At 33.1% G+C, this 14,717-nt stretch overlaps 2 protein-coding genes across 2 annotated transcripts; one reads left to right on the top strand and one right to left on the bottom strand.

Moving 5' to 3' along the window:
• Nucleotides 1–4,823: 4,823 nt before the first annotated feature.
• Nucleotides 4,824–5,346, top strand: LOC129301247 (ankyrin repeat-containing protein ITN1-like). Its single transcript, XM_054939822.1, has 2 exons — nt 4,824–4,953; nt 5,048–5,346. The coding sequence occupies exons 1-2, from the start codon at nt 4,824–4,826 to the stop codon at nt 5,344–5,346; spliced, it is 429 nt and encodes a 142-aa protein (XP_054795797.1).
• Nucleotides 5,347–5,703: 357 nt separating this feature from the next.
• LOC129301248 (uncharacterized) lies at nt 5,704–11,678 on the bottom strand. The gene is made up of 3 exons (XM_054939823.1): nt 11,093–11,678; nt 6,400–6,465; nt 5,704–5,851 (listed from the first exon to the last, which is right to left on the bottom strand). Exons 1-3 carry the CDS (start codon nt 11,559–11,561, stop codon nt 5,817–5,819), a joined length of 570 nt encoding a protein of 189 aa, XP_054795798.1. The 5' UTR covers nt 11,562–11,678; the 3' UTR covers nt 5,704–5,816.
• Nucleotides 11,679–14,717: the final 3,039 nt, after the last annotated feature.

Genomic DNA, 14,717 nt, shown 5'->3' with positions numbered 1-14,717 from the left:
TTCCAATGAAAATATTGAAAGTAACTTATAAATAAGATAAGAAGAAATCTAAAGCAAAGAGAAGCTAGTTTTTTGTCTTATTTATAACTTATATCGTTAAATTTTTGTCCTAAAATTTTCATTTACACCCATTAAATTTTTAGAAATAATTAATGAGTTTTAAATTTTTTATCAATCTCAATAAAATATGTTAAAAATAGTTTATAAATAAGACTCAATGAGTACACATTCAAAGGATCTCTATAGATGCTAATGAAACAACAGATGTCCTTATTATGAAGAAGGTCCTATCGTGCACAGCTGGGTTTCATCCTTTAAATTTTCCTTCTTCTAACTTGATTCTTGTGCTAGCGGGATGTTCTTAGTACTGTGTCATTTATTTTCCTTTGTTATTTGAAAAAAACTCGAGGAGTAGATTTTTCAAAATGAAATTTTTTGCATTAATGATGAATTTAGCTAGTTTTATTATGGATGCATTGTGTTATGTGGTTGTCTTTTTTTCAAAACCTTTTTTTTTTCTAAAAAAAAGGCCAATAACTATTATTGCATATCTAATGCCAAGAAAGATAGCGAACCAAGAGTTTTCCAAATGAAACTTATTGCATAAAATATATTTTATTACAAAAATTATTTTAGGCCACTTATCAAATTCAAATTTGTGGCAGAGAAAGAAAGTGAGATTGTCGAACAAATATTGGCAATTTTTCTTTTGGACGCAAAATAGACATTACTTATACTTCAAGAGATGGTGGTTAATTCAGGAAGAAAAAAGTAAGGAAATGATGCTGACTAGAGAATAAAGCAAAGTGCCTCATACTAAAGGTAAAAAAATTGGATAGAATAAAGCAAAGTGCCTTATACTGAAGGAAAAAAATTGGATAGAGACTGGGCTGAAGAATAAAATAGAGCAGAAGAATAAAGCGAAACTACAAATGGAAAAAAAAAGCTGGGACAAGGACAATATATTCTATATTGGCCCAAAGCTAAAGTAAAGAATCGTGAATTTGTTGTTCCCAAGCAATATCACTATCATCCTTTAAATGATTGGGAGAATGATGATAAATTTATAAAAGAAGAAAGTAATAGCAGTTAAATTTTTAATAAATTTTAATAATAAAATTTCTAATAAAATTTTAATAACAGTTAAATTTATAATAAAATTTTAAATAAATTTCTAATATATTAAATTAAATAGTTACTAACAGGAATCCTAATAATAAATTGAAAATTACATTTAAAATTTAAATGTCTTATTTACAGTTAAAACTTTTAAATTTATAATTATTTGAATCAATATTTATAATTTATTTTTAAAAAATTATTGAAAACTTAACTATCATTATTTTTTTTCTTTTGGTATATCTATCATTCTCCCTAAATGATTTACTTCCTTATCTTTCATAATTTTAACACCTTTACTATTTCAAAGCTTATACCTACATATTTCACTAGACTAAAAAAATTATATAATTCATCCTATCATTTTTTATAAAGGAAAGAGAAAATAATTTTTTATCCTATTTACAACTCAAGTCATTAAATTTTTATCATAAATTTGTCATTTATCTCCTTTAAATTTTAGCAAAAGAAAGTACATCATTAAAATATGTATATTTAATATGTATTTTAAAATTTTTCTTAATTTCAATAAAACATGTAAAAATTAACTTATAAATAAAATCTGAGGAGTGGTTTTTACGAAATGAATTTTTTTCCATCGATGATAAACATTGCTAGTTTTATCATCGTTGCATATTATGTTATGTGGTTGTCCTTTTTTCTCAAAACATTTTTTTCTTAAAAAAGCCCATAATTATTATTGCATCTCTTATTAGTCAAGAAAGATAGCGAACTAAAAGTTTCGCAAATAAAAACTTATTACATGAAATATGTTTTTATTATGACTCACTGAATCCAAATCCGTAAAGGGGAAGAGAAAGTTCTTTTGAGTTTGTGGAATATATATAGAGACGATCCTTTTTTTTTTTTTTTGGTTGGTGGGGGGGATGGGGGGCGTTTAAAATAGACATTACTTAATACTCAACTATGCAATTAACTATCTCACTTAGACACCGTTCGCCATCTGGGGAAGAGGGCCAAAAAAAAACAAAGGGATAAAGAGATTGGGCTGATTATAAAAGGGGAAAGAAGAAGAAAAAGAAGAAGAAGAAGAAGCAGGCTTTGAAGAATAAAGTCAAAGTATGAATGGGAAAAACATGGTGGGGAAAAACAAACGAGGACAATACATTAATGCTTAAAAAAAAGGGGGGGGGGTCAATACATTCGCCCAAAGTTATGGTCAAGAATGAGAAAATTGTTATTGAAAAAATATCATTCAAGGACTGTCGAAGATATTTAATATCAAATAAGAATTAAAAAATTATTCAATATCACTGTAGAATTAGGGAAATGATTTGAAAATAATTTTAGATGAAAATAGATTATAATACTCCAATTTTTTTAAACTAATTAATTAGCATATAACTTCTTATTAAATACGAATGAATACTTATTACTTAATGAATAGCTACTTGTTAAAATATAATCTACACTTATCTTTTTTAACAATCAAGTTCTTTCATATTTTTAAACTTTTTAAATTTCAATTAGTGAATAGTTACTTGTTAATTTAAAAAGAAAAAAAGGGGTATTATAGTATTTTCCTATTTAAAATTATTTTTAAATCATTCCTCTGATCCTACAGTAATATTTCAAAATTTTTTAGTTCTTGTTTGATATTAAATATCATCGATGGTCCTTGAATGATATTTTTCCATTGTTATTCCCAACCAATACTAACATTTTTTTTTAAATTTTGCTCCTAACTTAACCTTTTTATGTTGTCATTAGAACAACTAACTATTGATAACAACTAAGAGAATAAAAATAAAGTTCTTAAAAAAAATTAATGATAGTTAGGTTCTTGATAAAAAATTTTAAAAAATAAGTTATAAATATTAATCTAGATAATTATAAATAAGAATCCCAATAACAAATTAAAAGTTGCATTTAAAATTTTAAATATCTTATTTACAATTAAACACTTAATGCATTTGTAAATTTTCAAATTGATATTAAATATATATATATATATATATTCATTTTGTAAGACTAGGAATATTCTCTACTCGCCGTGATTGATTCCTATAAGAATATATGCAAAGGAAAAATATGAAAAATATTTTCTAATTAAATTCTTTCCACACACAAACTTAGTTATCTACACAATTTTTTCTCTAGCTTATCTAAGGCTTCTTCACTGGGAAGGGATCCCACACATGCATCACTCGCTCACCCAACACATATCACCTATCTAATTAAACACCCAAAAAAAAAAAAAAAAAAACACACACACACACACACACACACACACTCTTCTATCTAATTGTTTTTAATCCCCTCTGTTTTAGGCCACATGGAGGTTGAGAATGAGAACTTCTCCTTGCATAAAGGGAAATATAAATAAATAACCTCATGCTCATTCAATAAAATAAGATTTTCTATTATAAATACTCCCTCTATCTCAATTTATAAGATATTTTTAGATAAAATTATATATATCAATAAAGCTCTTTAAATATAATTTACATTTTTTAAAAACAAAATATAAATTTTTTAAAAATGCTTGCCCTTTATTTAATACTCTATTTGTTAAAGAATATTGAAGAGAAAGAATATAATGGGAACAATAAGATTAAAAAAATATCATTAATAGAATTTTATTTTTGTCCAAGTATCTTATATTTTAGAATGCCAAATTTTTCTTAAAAATGTTGTATAATTAGAGACAGAGGTCGTACCATTTATTGTTTGTATTAATTTCATCCTAAACATAAAATATAACCTTTTTATGAAATTATGCACCCAGTTAATCATAAGCTTATGCTAACGAGTCTTAACTTGAATTATGGCTTTCAAAATTTAAATTATTTAGTGACTTAAAAAATTAATTTTATCATTACTGAACACAAATACTTGTGGTACAATAATTAAGTTGAAACTTGAGTATAAGAATAATAAATGATAAAAATAATAAAGCAAATGAACAAATTACCTCTGAACTTTAATTATTCCCTCAACTTTTAAAAATAATACAATTTGGCCTTTATTATTAACAAAAGTTAACTTTGATTGTTATTTGACTAAAAAATAAATTTAAAATTTACAGAAAAGGACCAATAAAAATTGAATATAAATAAAATTATTTTCTATGAAAAATGAATAACTTACATGGGTGAAATAAGAATTACAAATTCATAGTGATATTATGTAGTTAATAAGAGTTACAAATTTCACTTATGTTAATTATTCATTTTTCATACATCAATTGTTCAATTTATCTATACGAGTTGTTTATGCGCCTAGCTTTACCAAAGATAATAAAGTTATTTGAGTCATCTCTTTAATTTCATCTCAATTCCTCAAATGTACAGTGAAATTTTATATTTTTTGAGGGGTTGACTGAAATTTTACATCTCCATGTTGCTGCTGAATTCGGGAAAGCAGAAGTTGTAGTCAACACTTTCCTGTGCTTTTGAATTAGAGAAACAGGAAAGGAGACAGTCCACTCCATGTTGCTGCCGGGGCTAAGAATATTGAAGCAATGAATGTCATTCTGTCCAAATGTAGAGGGCTCATTCCATCTAGGTTGATTGAATTGAATGATATAGGGAAATTTACAACATCACAGAATAATTTTGGGAACACAGCTTTGCACGAATCCATTCTGTCCAAGAACCTTGAGGGAGTTAATGTCCTTTTTGGGAACACAGGCTTGCTATTGGACTTGGAATTCCATGCATGCAAGGTGCTGTAAATCACCAATGTATTTGGCAGCCCAGACAGAGAACATGGAAGTTCTTGAACGTATCTTGCAAATTCCATTCAGCTCTGTCAATGACATTTCAAATGGAGACTCTCCACTTCATGCCGCCATATCAATACGAAAACCTGGTTTGTATGTATTTATTAATTAATTAATTAGCCTACTGCTTTTGTGTTTGCTTCTCTTTGACTTTTTATATATATGCTTGTTTTTTAAGTGCAGATCTATTGCAAAAGATAGTGAATCTGAAAGAAGAACTAACGTATCAGAGAGATAAGAAGGTAAACACCCCCCTTCATCAAGAAGCACATGCTGGTTATGTGGAAGGAGTTTTTATAATGTTAGACAAGTCAAAGATGATTGCTTTTCAACGAAACTCAGAGGGCAATCTTCCAATTCATCTTGCCTGCAAAATGGGTCATGTTAAGGTGGTCATAAAATTTCTCAAACTAGAATGGTTTGAGATTGGACTTTGGCTCAACAATAAAGGTCGTAACATTCTTCACATGGCGGCGATGTGAGGACAGAACAAGACGGTAAAATACTTATTGGGAAACCCAAAGATCCGTCCTGAAACTGTGAATGAGAGAGACCATAATGGAGATTGTAACACCCTCAAATTTACAAACCGATTTTTCGCAAGTTATTAATTCAAGAAATCATTTTTTTTTTCATTGAACCTTATCATACCCTTATCATGGTAGAAAAATTTCTACCATGATACATCCAAGACAATATACCACAGGTCTTAAAATATCTCAAAAAGCAATTAGAACCATGAGGGACAGACATGATCCTCATAGCATGTTATTTAAATTAGGTCATGAATCAAAAGGGACAGACATAATCCTCTTGGACATATAAATGCATTTAATAAAAAGGATTAGAGTTTACATGCTCCATAGACAAGATATGTCCTAAGTTGGCACAAGATACATTGTATAATCCAAAATAAGAGGCAACGTAAAAGATGGTGTCTCATACACCATAATTACACCTCTGGTGCTTTCTCGGCCGGATTCGCTCCTGTAAAAATATTAACCACGGGGAATGAGACTTAAAAGTCCCAGTAACCAAAAATTAATATGTAATGATGCATGCGGATGTAACTAATCATGCGATTGCTAAGTGGGCACACAAAACATTTAACCGAACAATATTTTCAAACAAACCGAACAAGTATTTAATTGCATGACTGCACCTTATATCCTCCTTTCACCATGCTCGGACGCCAAATCACCCGGCCAAAGGTGAGTTGGACCAAGCGACACGCCACTCATTGGGTCCAATGAGGGCTTACCACGTGGTAATAATTAACCGAACAGAAATTCCCATTAACACCATACATTAAAATACCCTGACAAGTCATGCATCATTCAAATATCCAAACAGGAATATATCCGAACAATAATATCTCATCATGATAAACAAAAATAAATTTTTAACCCACTTGGCAATAATTTCAAACAAGTATATACAGTATTTATTTTCAATAATTCATAATTTTTCCAAACAACAAAACAACACATAACCATTCACAAACACACTCATCACAACACATTAATAATGGTTACCTTGTGTCTTGAATAACAAGTTCCCCTTCACAACTCCTTTTTCACCACTATCTTTGTCAATATAATCTACATAATTATTTCACAATACTATATATTAATTTTACATTAAAATAAATAACTCTAATTTAAAGAGTTAGAAAGTCTTAATCTATAGTCCATATTAACACTAATTTAAGATTTATGCCTCATTTAACTTCCCAAATTCTTTTCTAAAATTCTCGTACCCTAATGAACTATTTTTTTTTATCCTCAATTCACTTCTAGTATCACAATTTATCCTTCTACATTCTAAAAATTCATCCAAAAATAAATTAAAAATTTTAGAATTATCCTGAAGCCTCAAATCACCTTTCTATAACCTCAAAAATACCTATTCATACTTAAATAAATATTTAATAATCATAGATTTATCCCTACATCTCAGATTCCACATAAATTCAACCATATAGATCTAGATTTTAACTCAAAAATTCTTAAACATGAGTTTCAACCTTAAGAAAATATTCTATAATATTTACTATATCCCTAAGAATTTAACCTATATTTTAATCCATCATATCATCAGATTAACTATCCTATAGAAAAATCCTAATCAAAATATTTACTCTATCCTACAAAATAATCATATCACTAGAAAGCTAATATTATTTAGAAAAATAACTATAAAATTAATTTTGTAATTAAATAAATTTTTAAATGCTAATCTAAACAGGAAAGTTAGAACATACCTGAAGAAAAAAGAAAATAATCCCCCCTTGCGAGAAAACGCCGAGCAACGTGAGAGGAAGAGAGAAAAATAATATAAAAATGGGATTGTGAGTCCCAAAATTATATTAAAAAAAACTATAGGTTTGAATTTAATTATTCAAACCTTTGGGCCCAAAGTTGCAATTTTCTCTAAATTGCATCTTAGCCTCTCATGCTTCCTAATGCACACACCCCCTCCTTTTTATACATGAAGGCACCTCTTCTCTTCCCTCATCTAACCAATGTGGGACTTAGAAACAACAACCTTCCACCCCCCCTTTTTTTTTGTTCCTTCTACCTTCTCTTTTTTTTTTAACACACACATAAAAAAAATTATTTATGTATTATATCTTAACTAAATATTGCTTATGTGGTTTTAAATTTAAATTTTTAAATTCATAATTAAATACCTAATCATAATATTATTTCTAAATAACCTCAAATAATATAAATTCCTATTATTATCATTTTTTCCTCAAAACCTAAATTCCACAATTTCTTTATTATATAAAAATCAGGATGTTACAATTCTCCCCTCCTTTTAGAAATTTTGTCCTCAAAATTTAATAGATAAGCTTAGAAACTATGTACCTAAGCAAATAAATGTGGATAATCTCGCCTCATACTCTCCTCGGTCTCCCAAGTAGCATCACCTAGGGCTCCACCCTTCCAAATCACCTTCACGAGTCGGATGGTCTTATTGCGTAGTTGTTTGTCCTTAAAGTCCTCAATTCGCTCCGGTTCGGATCTAAAGGTCAAATTCTCCCTCAATTCTACTTCTTCAGGTTCAATAACATGGGAGGGATCCGGGTTGTACTTCTTCAACTGTGATACGTGGAACACATTATGGATACCTGCAATCTGTGGAGGTAATGCAACTCTATATGCAGTAGATCCAATTCGCTCCAAGATCTCATACGGGCCCATAAATCTAGGTGTCAATTTCTTTGCCTTAATGGATCTACCAATGCCTGTCACTGGAGAAACCTTCAAAAATACATGATCTCCTACTTCAAACTCTAACGGCCGTCTCCTCTTATCAGCATAGCTCTTCTGTCGGCTCTGAGCGGTTAGCAATTTTTGCTTAATCATTGCAATCTTCTGGGTGGTTTGCTCTACAATTTCTGGACCAATGATACTCCTCTCACTTAATTCTGTCCAACATAAAGGCGATCTACACTTCCTTCCATACAAGGCCTCATAAGGCGCCATCCCAATACTAGAATGATAGCTGTTATTATAAGCAAATTCAGCTAATGGCAAATGATTATCCCAACTACCTGGTAGTTCAATGGCACAAGCTCTCAACATGTCCTCCAAAGTCTGGATCGTCCTCTCTGTTTGTCCATCTGTTTGGGGGTGGTATGCGGTGCTAAAACTCAGTCTGGTACCCATAGCCTTCTGTAGCGCACCCCAAAAGTTTGAAGTGAACCTTGGGTCACGATCTGACACAATTCTAGAGGGTATACCATGAAGTCTAACTATCTCCTTAATGTATATCTCAGCAAATTTCTCTAATGTAGAGGTAAACTTGATCGCCAAAAAGTGAGCTGATTTGGTGAGTCGGTCTACTATCACCCAAATAGCATCCTTACTCGAGGGTGTTCTTGGCAGTCCAGTGATGAAATCCATAGAAATATCATCCCATTTCCACTTTGGAATATCTAACGGTTGCAGTGTTCCAGCTGGCTTCTGATGTTCTATCTTTATCTTCTGACACGTTAAACATCTAGAAACAAATTCAGTTACATCTTTCTTCATTCCTGGCCACCACCAACCTCGCTTCAAATCATGGTACATTTTAGTTATACCGGGATGAATTGTATATTTGCTCCTATGAGCTTCTTCTAAAAGGATATTCCTCAATCTTGGATCATTAGGTACACAAACTCTACCTTTATACTTCATCACTGTGTCCTCAGAGATGGTAAAATTTGGGGCCTTACCTACCACTATCTCCTTCCTTATATTCCTTAAGTAGTCATCACTTTGCTGTGAGACTCTGAGATCTTCCCAGAATTTGCTCTCAAAGTCTGCTACCTGGAGTGCGGCCATTTGATGTTCAATCACATCTACTGGAACATCATGAAAACTGTTCCATAAATGATATTCATGAACCATCAAATGTGCAGCATGAATAGTCTTTCTACTTAAGGCATCAGCTACCACGTTAGCCTTACCCGGATGGTAATGTAATTCAAAGTCATAATCCTTTAGAAATTCCATCCATCGTCGCTGCCTCATATTAAGCTCTTTTGATCAAATAAATACTTCAGGCTCTTATGGTCACTGAAGATTTGAAACTTAGATCCATACAAGTAGTGTCTCCATATCTTTAGAGCAAACACAACTGCAGCTAACTCCAAATCATGAGTAGGGTAATTTTCCTCGTGTGGTCTCAACTGTCTGGAGGAATAGGCAACCACTCGGTCATTTTGCATCAAAACACATCCTAAACCCTTTAAAGAAGCATCAGTGTACAGAGTGTACGGCACCACAGGGTCAGGAATAGTCAATACTGGAGTAGTGGTTAACCTCTTTTTCAATTCTTGGAAAGCAGCTTCACATTTGTCAGTCCAAATAAATGGGGCATCCTTCTTAGTTAGCTTAGTTAAGGGCATCGCAATTTGCGAAAATCCCTTAATAAAGCGACGATAATAACCTGCTAGACCTAAAAAGCTTCGTATCTCTGTAACAGATTTTGGCTGTTCCCACTTCATCACTGCATCAATCTTGCTAGGATCCACCGCAACTCCATCTCTGGACACAACATGGCCCAAAAACTTTACTTCTTGGAGCCAAAATTCACACTTGCTTAATTTGGCATAAAGCTTATGTTCCCTCAAAACTTGCAAGACGATTCTTAAATGTTCACCATGAGCCTCCTCATCCTTTGAATAAATAGAATGTCATCAATAAACACTACTACAAACTTATCTAAATAGGGTCGAAAGATCCTATTCATGTAATCCATGAATACCGCAGGAGCATTCGTAAGTCCAAACGGCATCACCATGAATTCATAATGCCCATATCTCGTCCGAAATGCTGTCTTAGGTATATCCTCTGCTCTCACTCTCAATTGGTGGTACCCTGACCTTAAGTCAATCTTTGAGAAAACTGCGGATCCCACAAGCTGATCCAGCAAATCATCGATTCTCGGAAGTGGATATTTGTTCTTGATGGTTACTTTGTTCAATTGTCTATAATCAATGCACAATCGGAGGCTTCCGTCCTTCTTCTACAAAAAAAGGACTGGAGATCCCCAAGGTGAAACACTCGGTCTGATGAAACCCTTCTCAAGTAGCTCTTCGATTTGCTTTTTCAGTTCCGCTAACTCTGAAGGGGACATCCGATAAGGAGCCTTAGAAATTGGCCCTGTACCGGGTACCAATTCAATTGAGAACTCTACCTCGCGCTTTGGGGGTAAACCGGAGACTTCGTCTGGAAATACATCCGCAAATTCTTTGACAATTGGGATATTCTTCACGCCTTCATCAATCTCAGCTTGGATAGAGAAGAAAACCATGTAGGCCTGGCAACCCTTCTTCATACATCTATCAACTTGCGCCGCCGACAAGAAAACATGATCTTGAGTCTCGACTGGGGTCACCGACAAAGAAGATAAAGACACACTCCTCTCTACAATCTAGGATAGCACCATTTGCAGCCATCCAATTCATTCCCACAATTACATCCATACCTCTCAGTGGTAGGATAATTAAGTCCATAGTTGTTTTCCTATTTTTAAACTCGACTACTAGGTTAAGGCATGCCTTAGCGGTCCTCACAGATTCTCCCGCAGGAGTAGACACATTCATATCAAACGGTAAAATACACACAGGCAAATCAAGGTTCTTTACACAAGTTTCAGAAATAAAAGAGTGTGTAGCACCCGAATCAAATAGTGCAACAATATCATGATGATGAAGGATTTTGATGTTACCTCTAATGGCATCTGGGGAGTTCATGGTGTCCTGAGTAAGAGCAAACACACGACCAGAGACAGTAGGATGTTGGGAAGGGTTCTTCATATTTGAGCCCTGGTTGTCCCCACAAAACTTTGCAATGTGACCGGGTTTCCCACAAATGTAACAGATCCAGCACTGTCCGAAATGACGACGCCCGCATTTAGTGCACTGTTGAGAGCTCGCTGTACTCGGGGCAGGGGTAGATACTGTTGGGCTCCTCTGTGACCCGTAATAACTACTATGATAGCTCCTCTGTCCTTGGCCCCTTTGAAATGGACCCTTCTGCCTTCCTTGGTTCCATGAGCTACTCGAACCCTGATGGTTTTTCTTCATAATGCCTCCGGTGGGTCGAGGGTAGGTTGGGGGTCTACTATATGAATAACCCCTCTTCTCTCTCTCAACCTCCTTCTTACTGCGAGCTACTACTTGTAGTTTTATGCACATTTCATCATAATCTCGGATATCTAGATGAGCCAATTGTTCCCTCAATTCTGGTCTAGCCTTCTCCAATAAGCGCTTAGCCTTCCATTCGGAATCATCCCTATACTGCAGGTACGTGGAGTATCTAGATAACTCCTGAAACTTAGCAATGAATGTGTCCTCATCGAGGTTCCCTTGCTTAAAGGCATGGAATTCCGCTTCCTTCTCAGACCTTAACTCTGATGGAAAGTAATGCCTGAATAATTTTTCCTTGAATTCCTCCCAGGTGAGTGTAGAATCATCCCTGGCCCTGCTGTCTCCCACCAATCTCTTGCTCCTTTCACTAGGAGCACTAATGCTACTTGTACTTTTGATTGCTGGTGCATGTGACTACTCGAAAGATGGATTCGAGTCTCTTCACCCATTCCTCTACCACGGATGGTTTAAGTTACCATCAAACGTAGGAGGGTTAAACTTCCTAACAGTTCCCACACATCAGTAATGGTCGGTGGGGCTCTCTGTTCCTCCTGCCTAATTTCTTTCCTTCTAGACTCATGATCTCTCAGAGTGGCAGGATGTGAGGAACTGCCTTCCCCCACATGACTCTCAACATGAGCCCTATCTCCATTTTCAGTTACCTTTTGCCTCTTTAGCTCCGTCAACTCTTGTTCGTATCCTTGAACCTTGTCTGTTAATGTTTTTACAAGCATTCTTAATTCCGCCAAGTCAGGCTCCTCATTTGGCAGTGGCGGTGGTCAGGTGCTCATGTTGGAATCCTGAGTTACCACGAGTAACAGGCATTTTCTCTCCCCTCCTAAAGGATACAAGAATAAATAATAAAATTAGCCTAGCTATATCATGGCCATACAATGAGAAGCACCACCAAAAATGTATATTGCCAACCGACTATATGCTCTGATACCAATATGTAACACCCTCAAATTTACAAACCGATTTTTCGCAAGTTTTAATTAAGAAAAAAGAAATCATTTTTTTTTCATTGAACCCTTATCATACCCTTATCATGGTAGAAAAATTTCTACCATGATACATCCAAGACAATATACCACAGGTCTTAAAATATCTCAAAAAGCAAAATTAGAACCATGAGGGACAGACATGATCCTCATAGCATGTTATTTAAATTAGGTCATGAATCAAAAGGGACAGACATAATCCTCTTGGACATATAAATGCATTTAATAAAAAGGATTAGAGTTTACATGCTCCATAGACAAGATATGTCCTAAGTTGGCACAAGATACATTGTATAATCCAAAATAAGAGGCAACGTAAAAGATGGTGTCTCATACACCATAATTACACCTCTGGTGCTTTCTCGGCCGGATTCGCTCCTGTAAAAATATTAACCACGGGGAATGAGACTTAAAAGTCTCAGTAACCAAAAATTAATATGTAATGATGCATGCGGATGTAACTAATCATGCGATTGCTAAGTGGGCACACAAAACATTTAACCGAACAATATTTTCAAACAAACCGAACAAGTATTTAATTGCATGACTGCACCTTATATCCTCCTTTCACCATGCTCGGACGCCAAATCACCGGCCAAAGGTGAGTTGGACCAAGCGACACGCCACTCATTGGGTCCAATGAGGGCTTACCACGTGGTAATAATTAACCGAACAGAGAAATCCCATTAACACCATACATTAAAATACCCTGACAAGCATGCATCATTCAAATCCCAAACAGGAATATATCCGAACAATATATCTCATCATGATAAACAAAAATAAATTTTTAACCCACTTGGCAATAATTTCAAACAGGTATATACAGTATTTATTTTCATAATTCATAATTTTTCCAAACAAAAAACAACACATAACCATTCACAAACACACTCATCACAACACATTAATAATGGTTACCTTGTGTCTTGAATAACAAGTTCCCTTCACAACTCCTTTTTCACCACTATCTTTGTCAATATAATCTACATAATTATTTCACAATACTATATATTAATTTTACATTAAAATAAATAACTCTAATTTAAAGAGGTAGAAAGTCTTAAATCTATAGTCCATATTAACACTAATTTAAGATTTATGCCTTCTTAACTTCCCAAATTCTTTTCTAAAATTCTCGTACCCTAATGAAACTATTTTTTTTTATCCTCAATTCACTTCTAGTATCACAATTTCTCCTACATTCTAAAAATTCATCCAAAAATAAAATTAAAAATTTTAGAATTATCCTGAAGCCTCAAATCACCTTTCTATAACCTCAAAAATACCTATTCATACTTAAATAAATATTTAATAATCATAGTTATCCCTACATCTCAGATCCACATAAATTCAACCATATAGATCTAGATTTTAACTCAAAAATTCTTAAACATGAGTTTCAACCTTAAGAAAATATTCTATAATATTTACTATATCCTAAGAATTTTAACCTATATTTTTAATCCATCATATCATCAGATTAACTATCCTAGAGAAAAATCCTAATCAAAATATTTACTCTATCCTACAAATAATCATATCACTAGAAAGCTAATATTATTTAGAAAATAACTATAAAATTAATTTTGTAATTAATAAATTTTTAAATGCTAATCTAAACAGGAAAGTTAGAACATACCTGAAGAAAAAAAAAGAAAATAACCCCCCCTTGCGAGAAAACGCCGAGCAACGTGAGAGGAAGAGAGAGAAAAATAATATAAAAATGGGATTGTGAGTCCCAAAATTATATTAAAAAAAACTATAGGTTTGAATTAATTATTCAAACCTTTGGGCCCAAAGTTGCAATTTTCTCTAAATTGCATCTTAGCCTCTCATGCTTCCTAATGCACAACCCCCCTCCGTTTTATACATGAAGGCACCTCTTCTCTTCCCTCATCTAACCAATGTGGGACTTAGAAACAACAACCTTCCACCCCCCCTTTTTTTTGTTCCTTCTACCTTCTCTTTTTTTTTTAAACACACATAAAAAAAATTATTTATGTATTATATCTTAACTAAATATTGCTTATGTGGTTTAAATTTAAATTTTTAAATTCATAATTAAATACCTAATCATAATATTATTTCTAAATAACCTCAAATAATATAAATTCCTATTATTATCATTTTTTTCCTCAAAACCTAAATTCCACAATTTCTTTATTATATAAAAATCAGGATGTTACAGAGATACCCCACT

This window comes from Prosopis cineraria, unplaced genomic scaffold, assembly GCF_029017545.1.
Source record: "Prosopis cineraria cultivar Desert tree isolate PC_DT_omini unplaced genomic scaffold, ASM2901754v1 PC1982, whole genome shotgun sequence".
Lineage (NCBI taxonomy): Eukaryota > Viridiplantae > Streptophyta > Magnoliopsida > Fabales > Fabaceae > Prosopis > Prosopis cineraria.
Note: the sequence above shows the minus strand (reverse complement) of the source record. Positions and strands in the feature narration are given on the sequence as shown.

What these genes read in the sequence shown, in the direction of transcription:
- LOC129301247 (XM_054939822.1), top strand. Translation starts at nt 4,824, where the DNA reads ATGTATTTGGCAGCCCAGACAGAGAACATGGAAGTTCTTGAACGTATC. An exon ending in CATATCAATACGAAAACCTG is followed by an intron (nt 4,954 to 5,047) that starts GTTTGTATGTAT and finishes TTTTAAGTGCAG; the next exon opens with ATCTATTGCAAAAGATAGTG.
- LOC129301248 (XM_054939823.1), bottom strand. Translation starts at nt 11,561, where the DNA reads ATGTGCATAAAACTACAAGTAGTAGCTCGCAGTAAGAAGGAGGTTGAG. An exon ending in CTCCCCAGATGCCATTAGAG is followed by an intron (nt 6,466 to 11,092) that starts GTAACATCAAAA and finishes ATAATTATGTAG; the next exon opens with ATTATATTGACAAAGATAGT. An exon ending in CTTGTTATTCAAGACACAAG is followed by an intron (nt 5,852 to 6,399) that starts GTAACCATTATT and finishes ATATTTTTACAG; the next exon opens with GAGCGAATCCGGCCGAGAAA.